The 16,376-nt window shown below is 40.8% G+C and overlaps 1 protein-coding gene across 1 annotated transcript in view; it reads left to right on the top strand.

Annotated features, from left to right (window-relative positions):
- Positions 1-443: 443 nt before the first annotated feature.
- Positions 444-16,376, top strand: part of ttll12 (tubulin tyrosine ligase-like family, member 12) — a gene marked incomplete at its 5' end in the record, with an annotated part of 56,933 nt that continues 41,000 nt past the window's right edge. Inside the window, 3 exons of the mRNA XM_079294907.1 lie at positions 444-563; positions 1,294-1,460; positions 15,310-15,508. Coding sequence (XP_079151033.1) covers positions 444-563; positions 1,294-1,460; positions 15,310-15,508 — 486 coding nt within the window. The remainder of the gene's footprint in view (positions 564-1,293; positions 1,461-15,309; positions 15,509-16,376) is intronic.

Genomic DNA, 16,376 nt, shown 5'->3' with positions numbered 1-16,376 from the left:
ATAATAAAGCTTATTTATAGAACACATATCAAAACAAGCATCAAGGTGTTTCACAGACAGACATAACGCAAGTTTCCACATAAATATATATTTACAAACACACATGGATAAATCCTAACGAGGTCTGTAAACTATAGGTAGCCTACAGACTGGATCTAACAGGAAGTGACTGTTCCGGTTTATTCTTTGAAGGCGGCTGAAAACGGTCCTATTTGACCTCATCTTTTTGTCCCCGCCCCCTGCTGCTGCTGCCTGCTCTCGTCTACTTTCCAGGCGAGAAGCAGCTCATCTCAAACGAGCCTACTGGAATTGGGCCAGAAAGTACAAGCGACCTTTAAAACCCAGAATGCACTGCTGCCACAGCAGTCAAACCTCTTCCGGGTTTGCACAGCGCCACACCTGCGTGGTATCAGACTGAAGTAATATCAACAAACTCTCTAATTATGAATGGAGACGATGACAATGAGTTCAGCGTGTTTGTGGCTCTCCACGCCGGGGCCCTGCAGTCCTCAAGGATCCCCACAATCTACTGGAGGAGCCTCCATCACAAAATCACCAACGAGGTCTGTCACCCGGCAAACTGCAGCCTGTCACACGTTGAGCTGTGAGAAAAAGTCACTCTTACGGTTCAATGACTGTAGTTCAGCCGTTTAACACACCGCAGTTAAACAGAAATATACATTTTGTCATACTGTCCGTCTTTTCAACAAGACTGAACAACGGCAGTTCGGAGGAAAATAAGGCTACCATGACAGATGTTATCCATTTATCTAAAATAAGCACCACCCTATCTTAATTTACGAGTCGACACCCGGCTAATATCTGCGATGGTAGCTTCACTAGCTTACATCTGCTAAGGGAACTCGCCTTTAAAGAGACAGTTAAACTTTTGCTTCATTGTTTGCAAATACACGAATCGGATAAAACATGGCTAAAACGTTTACCAAATGTAGATGTTCCTGGGTTCAACTCGGCATATATTGTAGCCACTAATCGGTCTGTTGTTTAATGAACTTTGCATCTGCACCTCCTATTGCCACGTTGTGGTGTGTATGCGTATTGTATCGTTACGTGCACTTCAAGAATTGGATGGGAAGAAACTTTGAAATTTGAAACAAGTGCTGCTTGCGGTATTTGATGTATGCCGAGGTTGGAGAGTGGAACTAACAATGTGTTAAACTCGTTTAGGAGTGCTGAAGATGAGAAGAAATCTAACTTTAAAATTGACAAAGTCTCTAATGGTTTCTGGTGGTGACATGATGAAAACATGAATATTGTTGTTGCATGCACTAGATTTACGATGCTGGGGAAGTTTTTGGAATCATGCATTTCCAACAAGAAGAAAACGAGGAAGGTGGAGAGGATGAGGAGAGGAAGAAGGACGACAATCCTGGAGCAGTGATCCGCTGTAAAGTGGTTGTGACCCAAGAGAGTGGGCTGCAGGTCTCCGAGCCGACCAGGTGAGGGCGCCATCGGCCAGAAAACCCCCCCTTGACCGAAGGATTTAACAGTATTTTATTTAATCAATGAAAAAAACATAAATAATCATGAATAAATTGAGTATATTATTATTATTATTATCATTATTATTATTATTATTATTATTATTATTGTGAAATGTTATTTCATCATTCGATCAATCAATTTTATTTAAAATGGAGAATCACCATGCATGGTCCCAATACCATTTAAAAACTAAATACATAAAACAAAGCACAACAATAAACTTTGAAAATAAAGCAACCCCAAAGTGATATTCAAAGGGAGCTGGACCCATGGAGGCCTACTCTACACACTTTGGGAATGCTGTTGGGTGGTTACATTGCCTACTCTACACACTTGAGCAAGACACTTAACCCCAAAATTGCTCCCGTAGCTGTGATAGGGATCTGAATTGTAAGTCGCTTTGGATAAAAGCATCTGCTGAATGACTGTAATGTCATGTTACAAAACGAATCACAATAACTTAATAGAAAAAAATGATATTTTTTATTTAATTGTAGACATTTTGTTTTTCATTCCCTTTTTCATTTCAAAACATTTCCCCAGATTACACATTTCATGTCAAGTTTTATTACACAATGTCACTTTTCATAAATGACATTTAGTTTCATAATATCACTTTGTAATTCATAATGTCTCCTTCCATGACAGTGGTGTTGTCACCTGTGGTGGAAAATTTCTATGATCCATCGGAAGAAGAGTTTTTCAATCTATGTCAATGAACAGAGTCTTGAGAGAAATCAACGTTGTTGATCTTTTAATATTTGAAAATAGGAGAGCGTCTCCACTGCCACGCATCTCAGTAGCAGTAGGGAGGCTGTCAACTAAGTCACAGAAAAACACATATTTTATCCTTGCAAAACCCCCCTTCACCTGGATAAATCATCCAATAGGAAACGGGTATTTTGAAGAACTCAAAGGTCTGATGTCAGCCAGGACATGCCAACAAGACACGTATTGTTTTCAAGAAGTCTGATGATGCTGGAAGACATTTAAACATGAAATCAGGATTTTCAGCAAAAGCAAACAAGACTTGAGTGCCTTGCTGACTTGATCAATCCAAACAGAGGGATCTATTCTTTTATCTCGTTCATGCTAGAATATTCACCTTTGGTTCTCAGGTGAAACTTGCAAAGCACAAGGCCTGCAAAAACTGCTATGTCATATGTCTGACTTATAGATTTAAAACTTAGTATAATTCTAAAGCATATTTTTTCCAATTACACACCGCCCTCCCTCCTTTCAGGAAATGGTAAACTCGTACCAGAGGCTTAAAATTGTCAGATTCTGAGGAATATCGTCGCATGCAAATGATAACCACGAGAAGAGACGGTGTGTAAATTTATGCAACGTGTATTTAAACACATTTTCTCAATCTCTACCATCACTTCACATGAGTGCTGAAGTTTAGCTAACCCTGGTGTAAACTCGCTTTAAAAATGACGACAGCCGTGTTGGCGTGTGACATTCATCAACAGCGTAGCCTACACAGAGCCTGATTGGCTGGAAAGACCTCTCCTGTGAAGAGATGTGTAAACACAGACGTAGAATCTATATTTTGTTATCGGGAAACAAATTTAAATAAAACTGACTAAAACCAATGTAGAAGCGTAAATGAGGACGAAGACAGGACGAATCGGAGTTTGCAATCCAGCGGGAATTTGTTTATTGCACATTCGAACATACGACGTGGCATATGGAAACAGATTCAAAATCGAACTGTCCGAGGAACATTTTTATAGTTTACATGCACGCCTTCTTTTTAGCTGTGTCAAACCTGCTTGACACAGGTCTGTTTGACCTGTGTCAAACCTGTCTGTTCAATCAAAACAGGACACATCTGGACTTCTAATCTGGGTGGTTTCTATTTGTTCTCACAGAAAACAACTCCATGTAAGGGGTTGTTTTGGTCACTCTTTATCTGTCCGAGAGAATCATTTCCCAAAAACTAACAGAGAATAACACATTACGTAACTTGTTTTTCAGTTCAGTTTAGTTCTAATGTTGATTTTCCTCTACACATCCCTCCTCTGAGGGTTTCTTAACCCTCATCCTAACTTTTTATAACTTTTGTCAATTGGCGAAACTGGAACCTAAAATTTTGATCCCTGCCTGCATTGCAACAACACAAGTGATTTATGTAATATTATATGTGATTGATTATATACCAATACAGTAACAATACAGAACATTTGAGTTCGTAAAATAATTCAAATAACATCATTCAATGCTCAGATTCACTTTCATATAAGGGCGAAAAAAACAACAGATTGCAGTGCAGGAAAAACTCCCTTATGGTCCTTTCCCGCCAAGCGACCACCTTTTTGGTATGAAGTGAATCTGTTCTTGCTTACAAACATGTATTAACTGATACATCACACATTTAATTTCTGCAAAATATTGAACAACATATCAGTATTTATTAGATGCAATGTCTGTGATAAACCTAGGGCTGGGCGATAAATCGATTTAATCGATTAATTCGAATGTGTGCTTTAAGGCGATGTGTTTTATTGAAAATCGAGAAAATCGCCCCCACCCCTCCCCCCGTTGGGTTCCCGTAGTAGAGTGCGCGCGCATTGTTTACAAACTAAAACAATGGCGGCCAGCAGCTTCACTGCTGGCCGCCGCCGCCGCCACCTCACAACAACAACCCAGCATTTTGGAGACATTCACCAACTGTACTCCGCATGAGAAGAAGAGTGCCCGGTGGAAAGCCATCACGGATGCAGTCGCGATGTATATCGCAAAAGATATGGTGCCCATATACACCGTGGAAAAGCCGGGGTTTATTCACCGTCTCAAAGCTTTGGACCCCAGGTACGTGCTACCAAGCCGTAAACATTTTTCTGACGTTGCCTTGCCTCGGCTGTACAATAGTACACGCCAAAGGATCTCTGCGGAGCTGGAGGGGATGTCATTCTACTCCGCAACAACTGACCTGTGGTCCAGCAGGTTGACCCAGACACCGATCCACTTGACTGGTGGAAGCGTCACCAACTTAACTTTCCAAGGCTAAGTACTTTAGCAAAGAAATACCTCTCTGTGCCAGCTACAAGTGCCCCCTCTGAGAGGCTTTTCAGTGTGTGGGGGGGGCATTGTTACATGCCACCGTGCATGCCTGAAGCCAGAGGTAGTAGACAGGCTTGTCTTCCTGGCAAAAAATATTTAGAAAAAACATGCACTACTGTTTAATACTGTTGGTTATGTTGTGAATGCACTTGATTTTGTTTACATGCACTTATTTACTGTGCAAAATATGTTATGTTGATGTTAGATCAGATGTTGCACTTTTGAAAATGTGAATGTTAAAGGGTCATATACATTTTATTTCATGCTGTGTTTGTATCAGTGTATTCAGTTAGAAAAGCTTACTGTAAAAAGTTACATTTGCACAGTTGTTTACAATGGAAGGCTACTATTTAATGCCATTTAATGTTATGTTTAATTTAATTTTATATTTAAATGATTCAGGCAAACAAAAGAGTGACCAAATACTTTTTGTATACTACAGGCACCTTTCTACAATGTTCAGGTTTTGTTTGCACTTTATTTTTATCAACCTACTTGGGAAAATCATCACAAAATAAAAGAAAAAATTGTTTTCAACAGCTTCTGTCATCTGCAAAAAATTTTGGGGGAAAAAAATCGATTTAAATCGTGAATCGGATTTTTTGTAAAAAAATCGGAGATTTTTTTTTTAGGCCATATCGCCCAGCCCTAGATAAACCTATATGCTATAATACTTGTGCACTGATTATTATAGATCATGACTATGAATATTTGTGACTGTAGAAATATCTGATTACTATACATTCAAATTTATAGTGAAACAGTTTGGACAGATGATAAAACATGTGACGTGGTGTTTTTTGGACGTGTGTACTTTCAACAAAGTTCAGGCTCTCGTTCTTATGGTGAGTTGCCCCCAAGTCCTGTTCCCCCCATGTCCTCTGAGTCCTCCAGATAGTCCGAAATGGGAAACAGGTCCGGAAACAGGTCCGGTCGTCCAACCACCATTTGAGTGAACTGGGCCTTTGTCCCTTGCTCCATCGTCATCATGTTCATCATCTGAGCCAGTTGGAGACTTGCCATGACACCCATCTGTTTGTCCATGCTCCTCTGGCACTGTCTCCTCAGGATGGGTACGATGCAACATGCCAATAGAAAAGCCACAATTAAAACTATTAATGCGCTAACGTCTGTTTTTAGCAATACAGACCCCTTATTTTCCCAAAATTTAGTCTAACCAATCCCCTGACCACCCCCCTGCCAGCACTCTCCTCAAGCTCTTGCCTCAAACCCCGAATTCTTCTCCATTTCAACAGTATATTCAGTAAAGCATTTCACAACACATTCCATACATGTCGGCTATGTCTGATGTTTGTTTGCTTAACAAATGAAGAGTGGGAATGGTCATAGTTGTGTTTTCACAACTTTGGTCTTGTGGTATTGGGTTTTCATATCATACCGGTCTCCTAATGAACAAAGGAGTAATGTTAGCCTGTGGAACCAGGACACTCGGGTTACTTTACAGTACACAGTAGTATTGCCTACGTCAACCCTTCTTTTGTCTGACGCAAATCCACCACTGGCAAAACATTCATACTTTTCCAATTGATCTGCTTTATGATTAGTGGGAGGCTTATTTTGCGATGTGCAAATCATAATTTCTGCACATGCGTTCCACACTTGATATTCAGGATACTGATCTCAATAGTCGTGTTTCTTTTGAGATCCATACAAGAGTCCACTTGAACTTCTCATGTAGGAAGTGCCAATGTTTTTATTTCACATGTGCATCATAAAGATGATTTGGATTCCACATTCGGCTCATTCTGTCATCAGCCTCAGCTGTGTGCTAGTTTCCCCTTTCCACATGGTGTGAAGTCGTCTCTTTCCACATGGTGTGAAGTCGTCTCTTTCTACGTGGATTAACGTGCAACTGTTAGGAACACTGGATAGGCTGGTTTGAACTTAAATGGCAATGCTGGCATAGGTCCTGGTCTAACATGGGTTGGAATATGTGTGGTTGCATCGCACTCATCTTGATTCATGGCTTCTGGCTCTCCTCCAGGACGGCTGAACCACCGTCTGGGCTCTCACGGCTCTCAAGGTTGGAGTCCTGGTAGTTGTTACATTGGATGGGTTCGGATGTCCTCGTCTGCGATAGAAGTTATATCTAACAGAACATGATGAATTGCCAATTGCCAACTCCCCCCTCTGGCCATTCCCATGGCCACTAAAGTGTTTACAATTTATCGAAATGGCAAAAATGGTTTACATATGCACAACATATGATCACATAATCGATGAGGTCAAAACATGAGCTGTTTTTGTGAGTTTGAAGCAACTCCATGTTGTAGCTAGCTTGGGAATGTTAACCTCAACATGACAAAATAAATCTCCTGAGATGAGGCGAAACACAGACGTCGGACCTTCATCTCCGTTGAACTGTTATAGAGAGACAACATATCAGTGGGGCTCATAACGCACAACAATTTTAACTATATGCTATAATACTATCATCCAAGTATTTATATTCCTATTATATTCATTCAGAATCAACTGTCAATTCAACTGATTCCTTTATCAAGTAAAATAATAAAAGAAAGCACAGGCTTTTTTTATGAGATCATGTTTCTCAGATAGCAAGCTGTAATAATAAACACAAGTATTACACAGAAATGTCACTTTCGTAGTTCTACGGGAGGAAAACAGTCAGACAAACAAGTCTGATGTGCAGGATCGGCTTTTTAGAAGAACAACATGCGTTGTGCCGGGTGCCTTGTGATTTTGGTGGAAACACCAAAGCAGTCAGTGAAAGTGAGGTTCTTTGGAACGTCGAGGTCTGTCATAGGGATGACGTCTGGCGTACTTATATATATATATACATATATATTTATGGTACAAGGCATTTTTACAGGAAATGTAATCTTTGAACACCTTAGTGTCGGACAAGTTGGTGTACCACATTAAACAGTGGCATAATGTGATGTCGAAGATGTTTTGGATCTTTGGCACTCTGCTGATGTGTGTCATTGGTACAAGCATGGACTGTGGTCGTGCTTTCTAAAATTATAACCAAACAAAATATAAATAATATTTGTTGTTGCAGTTCCTACATTCCCTAATGTCAGTTAAAAACTAATTCAAATACTGTAATTAAATGATCTAATATCGAGGGCCAGTTTGTTACATCATCATTTTGTCACAAGAATTAATTTTTGTGTAAAAGAGATAAAAATGTTCAAAATATCGATACTAATTGTATTTACGTGGTGTTATTATTTGCTTTGATGATACATCAAGATTGATATGACCAGCTAAAGAAAGTATAAGATTTAATATCTTATTAAATTACCTTTTTAACTTTAAAAACTCTACAAAATGTGGATCTACCTTTACAATATATCACATATTCTCCCTTTTGCCAAGTTATCTCTGCTGTGGGCTAATTTAGCTTCACAATAGAATAATTCATGTGGAAGTTGTCTGGGCTCACAATACATTTTAATAATAATCCATTATCCATTAATAACGTTTAAATTGCACCAGATTAGGCCCAACACTTTCTCTGCAGGGGTCGCTAATGTCTGCAATACTTGAACATCATAAGTGAGGGATATTTCAATATCGATATTTCTGTTGATAAATAAATAAAAAGTAGCCTGAAACATCTGCTTACTCAGTCGCAGCATCAGCTGCAGCATTTCCTGTTGAAATGGGATCAGAAGCGTTAGTGTGAGCATCTCATTTCATAACACAAACAATCTTTAAGGAGCAATATGGCTTCTAGCAAGTCGGCCACGAGACGGTGGTGAGAAATGGTTTTGCCGGATGATTTCCAAAAGCTCCTGTGTTTCCACAAGGTGCCACAGTGGTGCACTACACCAAAGGCATAGCAACAGTCTGTGTAGAAGTTAACTATTTTGTTGGCAGCAAGCTTACCGGCTCCTGTGAGAGCCACATGATCTGCAGCTTGAGCAGAAAAGAGTGTCATGTGATGTGATGAGACTACAGCAAACCAACCAGCCCTTCTCCCGTGTCCGGCGAGCGGGATGCCAAACCGTCCACTAACATCTGTAAATCAGCATTCGGTGGGCGTGTCTGTGAGGTCAGGTCTCGGTGTGCAGACCTGTTCAGGAGAAACAACAGTTATGTGGCTCTCCATCTGCTGCAGTAGGAAAAAGAGTAGCAGGATTAAAATCTTTGTCAGTAAAGGCATCAGTCGAGCGGTCGGTGAAGGTCAGTTTGTCATGCGCATAAAGATCGTTACCATGAACCATGGATAGAGGAAAGCCTCTGTTTCTGAGTGGTTTGTCATTCTGTGACGTCATTCCTAAAACGCTCTTCATTTGTTTCTCAGTTTGTAGTTTAGGCACAGTTTAATTGCCTGTGTTCTCTTGGGAGGGAGGGTTCTGCCCTCTGCTGTGATCACATGTCCCAGATATGAAACTTTTTCGAGAGCAATTGCAATTTGGACAGTTAGCCTTGTGACCTTTTGCAGCCAAAGTTTGAGGTGCTCGTGGATGCACCGATACATTAACTGCTTGTAAATCTTAGACAATCATCACTCAGGTGATTCCCTCAAGTCTCGAATTTTCTTTACAGGAAAAATTTTAGTGCGTGCACCGGTGTATCATCACATTAGATTATTATACCAACCTTCATTAAAGACTCAAGAACGGGTGTATTATCATTAATATCTCGATTGAGTAGATATTGCTTCTTGCATGAGTGGAAATCAAATTTTGAACTTGGGCAGATCACGATTTTGGGTGAACACTAGCACCCCTCACCTGTCTTACATCACACATTTGGACCCATGGTGTGTGTTTTCTTATCAAACATAAGTTAAGTTGTTTCTTTGATATTGATGTACTTCTTGTTTTGTATACGTCACCCTTATCACTGTAGAGTTTACCAGGATCCTCTGTTTCTGAAGTCAGTGAGTGTGGGTCTGACTGTGCAGCCAGTCAGACATCCTCTCCATTCCTGGGCTTCATGCCAAGGACACACATGTGATTTCCCCCTTACACACTCGTACTGCTTGGGAGACAGAAAAACAGATGCAGCAGCAGTATTTTCTGTCCATTATACGTAACTTCACCACTTATTTCCCTTCTCTAAATACTACTTCCTCAAACATTTTATCTAATCCATTTAATCAGCCTGCATGTGACATTCTGAACATTCTTCCTTTAATAGTGTTTGTCTTGTGGTAACTTTCTAAAACCTTAATTTGCGTACATCTGGTATGTATTTGTCTAGTTTGTCATAGTCTAAACTACACTAAACAGTCAGAATCTAAAGTTAACTCACCCTCTGTGTTAATGTTTGTGCGTCAGTGGTTCCCTCTCTGGGGTCCACTTGACCGTGTCCCTCGGACAAAAATAGAACAAACAGAACAGAGTTTGGCAGTATATTTTCCTTTTTATTTACTCAATTTTATCTGTTATTGCTCCCTGTTTTTTCTAATTTGTCTTTCTGACCTTTATTTCTTAATCTCTCTCTTTCTCCCTTAGACATTATTCCATACATTTCTGCTTCCTCTTTCTCCTTTTGCTTTAAACAAGTTTTGAGTTACACGTTTTTGTAGGCTGAAACTGCCTTTTTCAGGGAACCCATTTGATCCATTCTTGCCATTGTTTGGCAGTCAGATTATCTTTGTCTCGCATATATTTTATTATTGAAGGTAAAACCTTGGCATCAAGTTGCTCAGACTCACTTTGACTTTTACCCATTTTACCTAATTGGTCGTTGACAGTATCTTCAAAACACTCGTGTCGAGACTTAGTTCAACTTGAATGGAAACACCAAACCTTCTTTAAATACTACACGTTAACCAGGACACGTCTGTCCAACACTCTTACGAAACTTAAGTGCAAGATTACAAGTTTATCACTTCAAAGTGTCTGTTATATCACAAAATAATTTTTCACAAGTGGAATTCTTTTTTCCAGTTCCAGGATCAGAGTGGCAATCTGGAACTGCGTCTGAGGACAGCCTCTCACCTTCTGGGAGGAATCAGATATTAATTGCGCGCTTCTGTCGTCCCACAGAGTTCAGATTACTCGTCTAATCCCACATTTTACAAGTTACAATTGTGCTTTTACTTCTGATACATTATTGGATAGTTCTTATTATACTTGAAATAGTATTATCTGATAAATATTTTAACCATGTCTTGTAACTTTAACCAATTTGTCTCTTTAACCTTTTAACCTTTTCCCCCCTCGCACAGTGTTTTTCACTGTGCGATTCTGAGATGGTCAGCAATGCACCAAGTGCAACCAACAATCCTTCCTGTGATCTCCACAACACCTTTCCATCAACACTCTTCCTCTGATTATTTAGGACTATGTATGATCACTGTCTATATGTATGACAACTCTACTCCTCTCTGTACGGAGTGAGTGAGCCTGTCAGGCCCCAAAATCTGGGCGTACAGCCAATCATGCGCAAGGGTTTATTTTGGCGCACACACATCTGGGCAATCAGCCATCATCAAGTACTCGGAGCATGAACGTTCTATTTTTTCACTATTTTTTTCTCCTCCTGCAGACAGAATAGGATCTGGACACAATATAGCCTGGATATATGCAGACGGATTGAAACAAACTATATTTGTTTGCAAAAGCGTTACCACTGGGTAAACAACCAAAAACATGCCAATAGCTCATACACATGCAAAGCCATCCGGATGTATATCACATCAAAAGTCAGCGGTCTCAGTCTGTCAGTCAGTTTTTTGTCCAGGTCTCTTTTTGTTATCTTCTCTTTGTCACATAAGGATCTCTCCTTTATAATATTACTTCATCAGTAATGTCAATAAGTTACAGTCGTGTGCACACCTTTTCAAACTGTACTATTCATTTTTATTGTCTAGTTAGATATTACTTTTCCTGCTCATTTAGATTTCTGCACAAAATTTCTGAGTCTCGTCAGCGTAGTGTCCTGCCTTAAACAGAAACCACTCCTAACAGACTCACATTATAGTTTTATTATTTAAATCTAAGCCAGTCTTTTCGTTTCTTCCCTCTCGAGTAAAGAGTCGTATCAAGACCTACGTATCTCACACTGGACTCACACTGGAGTTCCTTACACTTATTTGCAGAAATTGCTTCATCAATAGCACACAGTCGCTTTGTCATTAGCGTACAAAAGTCTCTTGAGCTTGAGAGATGCACGGAGTACTCCGCATTTGAGCTTATCTTGGCCACAACCAGGCGTCACGCCAGCAGAATGCTGCGTACGCTGTTCCACACGAGAGAGCTCTCTTTTTACAGCTGGAGATCAAATTGAATCCATTGAACATTTCATTTTTTAGTTTTTTACCAGCAAACACCAGTCCGCCTCTCTCCTCCTCCGCTAAAGAGCGTGGATTCCGCTGAGGGGACCCCAGACACTCCCTCTCTGTCACACAAGCGAGAGCCACGCCATACAGAAATAAATCTATGGTGAGATATGAACATCTCCTACCTGTTGGTCTCTTAGCGTGGTTGTCGGTTGGCTGGCGTAGAGGAGGTGTCCCGGCCTCAACTCAACCCACGTTGAGGCGCCAATTATGTAGAAGCGTAAATGAGGACGAAGACAGGACGAATCGGAGTTTGCAATCCAGCGGGAATTTGTTTATTGCACATTCGAACATACGACGTGGCATATGGAAACAGATTCAAAATCGAACTGTCCGAGGAACATTTTTATAATTTACATGCACGCCTTCTTTTTAGCTGTGTAAAACCTGCTTGACACAGGTCTGTTTGACCTGTGTCAAACCTGTCTGTTCAATCAAAACAGGACACATCTGGACTTCTAATCTGGGTGGTTTCTATTTGTTCTCACAGAAAACAACTCCATGTAAGGGGTTGTTTTGGTCACTCTTTATCTGTCCGAGAGAATCATTTCCCAAAAACTAACAGAGAATAACACATTACGTAACTTGTTTTTCAGTTCAGTTCAGTTCAGTTCTAATGTTGATTTTCCTCTACACCAACGACTAATTCTAACTAAGCGCCACAAAATGTTGAAATTGTCGTACATTATGGCTTTCAGTGGCAGACCGTGGATTTTATACCTAGGCCTTCACTGTTGTCCTGCAGCCAAAATACCACCATATCCACATCATGGCGCCACAGTTATTAGTTTCTAAGGCTGTAACTATTGTTAGATCCGGGGATTCTTTGGCCCGATACGGGGCTACTTACTGACTCAGCTCTCTATTAAAAGATTGTCGAGCTGGTGTGCTTGCGAGGAAACTCGCCTGGCTCTGCTAAGTGCCTTTACTCCCGACGTCTACCCTGCTTCCTCCGGGAACATGCACTCGGCCGAGGGGCCACCCTTTTTTTTTGGAGTTGTCAGGAGCGATGGTTTGGCCAAATCTACGGCTCCTTCCTGCGCGACCAGCGAGGTCCGTTCGGCGATCCGTCAGGCTCAGTACAAAGTCTTCAGGGAGGCTGGGTCCATCAGTTGTCCGGTTGTTAAAGTCAAACAGGGGGAGAGGTGTTTTTCCGTCTTTTAATTTTTGTCCAGGAACGGCGGTCGTCTTTCCCGTGGACAGAGACGGAGTCCTCCTGATGCGTCTGTCGAGCGAAGTCCAGTGTTTTCTTGGAGCACTTAGATGGCTCCCGCGATGATATCCCGTCTTGCTGTTTGCAAGTTACTTCTTTTATAACACTTTTGGGCTGCCTCTCCGTCTCTCCCCCCTCTTCCCCAACACGGCCTCCCTCAGCCCATGATTAACATGACATCATTGATTTGGTGCACGTGCTTCGAAAAGTACCTAACTTTTGTGTGTGTGTGCATGAGGAAATCACCCCAACTTCCCTGTGTGGGCGCTTACTCAATCAAGCTCTGCGCGTGTGTCTGGGTGTTCAACATCTGTTGCACTTCCCCTTTCTCTGTACTTTCCACTCTAACAGACTGCACTCTACACACTTATTATTATTATTATTATTATTATCAGGTTTACATTTGTTAAAATCACTTTACATTTGTTATGTAATACACGCTTGCTTTAAAATGATTATTAGATTTCATCCTTTAAACTATAATTATACGCTTTATGTCCCTTCAGCCTAATTTACATACCGAACATGTATTCCCTCATTTAAGGCAGCTTCCCTGGGATCTCAACTCTTTTTGACACTATGTACGTATTAAATGTACGTACCTTTTGGTACGAGACTTACAACACGTTTGATTAGTACTAGAGTATTTGGAAAATGCAGAAGCTTATATTTGGGAAAACAGTGTTTTCTGTGCTCATGGAGGACAGTGGTTCTCAGCTGGTCTGGCTGTGGGACCCACCATCACTCCTTAATGACAAGCCACGACCCAAAGAGATCATCTTATGGTTTTACTTTCACAACCTGAACAGTGAACGTACTGCTCTGCAATGGCTTTCCTCGTCTCAGTCCCCTGTGTCATGGTGTGGTGCAGCTCACTCAGTCCCATCAGCCTCTGCTATTAAGTTTTGTTTCACGATAGTCACGTGCTCGCCCACTGACCAATCACAGCACACTCTACACCTCGCGGCAGAGCCTGTACATGGACACTGAGCCTTATAGCATTATAGGCCGGCTCGCAGGCGCTGACACGTCAAAGAATACGCCCAGCATGTCAAACTACAGATCTGATTGGTTGAACACGATGACAATCAACAATATCGTCCCCATTCACTTAAACTGCAAAGGGATTCACTTGTGAGTCTGCAGGCCTCGGGCCTCTGTTTTTACCTAGAGACACAGAGGTGAGATCTGATTGGATAAAAGCTCTACTTAAAACAAGCTGCACTGGAAGCAGAGCAACTGAGGAAGACAGTAGCTGTGCAATGAGAAAATAAGATAATGGGAAAACTATTTTTATAAATTACAATACATGTAGTGTATTTAAGAAAAATTATAAAATATATATAGCTTTGTGATTCTGTTTAGGCCAGCAGAGAAGGCCTTGCAGGCCCTGACGGCCCACCACTGATGGCTTTATTGATCTACATCATCATACAGAGGATGAAATGATTGTACAAATATGATCATTATTGTACGCCTGGCAACAAAGGTGAGAGGACGGTAACTGTCAAAAGTGAGATATGAAATATAAAACAGTGTGAAGTACAATTGTTATTGGGTAAAAATGCCAATATCAAATAAATGCTGACTTTTAAAAGAAGAATTTTGAAATGAAAAATGAGTCCCGCAGTTATAAGGAAAATTAGAAGGATGAAATAACATTTTATAAAAATGAATCATTCCTTTTTAAGTGATTACTTCGTTTTTAGATATTTATTTAAAAATGCACACTTTGGAGCTCCATATTCAATAATTGTTACACACAGGTGTTTTTTTGTGGTGCGATTAATCGTTGGTTTTGTCATGTGTACTGTTAACACAGAACACTAATATGAAGTGTGGAAAAAAGCTAATATATGTAATATTTTTCTGGAGCAAGTTTTCTGAGTTTTTGCACCGCGAATAAAGACATCAATCAGTCACGTTGTGCTAAACGAACATGTTCAATAAGTACACTTATATTGTATAACAACACAGCTCTATAGTCTGAACCAAGAAGTCAAACTTTATTACTCATTTTAACCTTCACAAAGGCAGCGCAGACCAGATCCACTTCTACTGTTCTTAACTTTCACAATAAAAGCCCTAGACATGCACACTAACACTATTGCAAATTTGCATCTGATGGACATTTATATATTAATTTGAATAAAAAAATATGCACCTTAAATTGAGTTTTTACAATGAGCTGTTGACCTGAGCTTCGGTCCATCTTCCACTACGCCGTCTGCAGTGTCTACCTGGTGGATCACGCCTGGACGTACCGTGTGGACCACGCCCGTCAGCAGCTGGAGCAGATCCCCGGCCTGCTGCCCAGAATGGCCGACCTCATGGGGGTGGACTTCCACGGCGAGGCCCCTGACCCAGACACGGTGGAGCTGGTGATGGAGCACATGTGGAAGTACAACCAGACTTATGAACTCTCCCAGGGGGTACGTCAGAAAACCTGATCCACCCTCTCATTCTCGCTTACCACACTTCCTTCTGCTGTGGCGGTCCCACAGGGGCCATGGTGTGTCCCTGCATGATATTATTTACTCTACCAGATAGATTAGACAGCCACTATGTAAGTCTACCAATACACTGCTTTTACATGCCAGGATGAGGATTGCAGTAAAAGCGCAAAAAAAAGAATACGCAAATTTCGACCAAACTGCTGAAACTCGGAGAGCCGGTGAAAACAACACGACTATCTTCTAATCTTCACGTTCACCATGAAGTGAACACGGATACATTTATTATTTATGAGGGATCAAATCATATCTGAGACTAAATGATTTGCCGCTCAACAAATTAAGAGAAATTATGTGAACTTATAAAAGAGGATGATTGATACTACTTTTCTAAAACAAGATCAATTCTATTACTAAAAATAGAAAAACCGATTCTTTACAATACCACTCACGATGAAGACTAAAGGTTGTAAAGGTCACAATGTTTTGTCTTCGGGTGTAAAAACCACAGAATGCTCTACTTGCTGTTTCCGCTGAAGGCTGGGTGTCTACACCTGTAGTTCACCACAGTTTCACAATGTTGCAACGATGTTTAATCTACAATTAGTTAGTTAATGAATTAATTGATTAGTTGAACTCTACAGAGAACTGAAGAGAGGCAGGTTTTTGGTGGGGTGGGTCTCTGCCATTTTAGGTGGCTACCACGTCACTACTAAGAAGTTTGCTCGGTTACTGTCACATTTTTCATAATAAAGCTGACGACATACTTATGTAAAACAGTCAAACCAGCAGCCGTTAGACGCATCGGTAGTGAGATTGGGCTTTAGTTCTCAGCCGATAGCACAAT

The sequence above is a fragment of the Melanostigma gelatinosum genome (genome assembly GCF_949748355.1).
Source record: "Melanostigma gelatinosum genome assembly, chromosome: 22".
Lineage (NCBI taxonomy): Eukaryota > Metazoa > Chordata > Actinopteri > Perciformes > Zoarcidae > Melanostigma > Melanostigma gelatinosum.
Note: the sequence above shows the minus strand (reverse complement) of the source record. Positions and strands in the feature narration are given on the sequence as shown.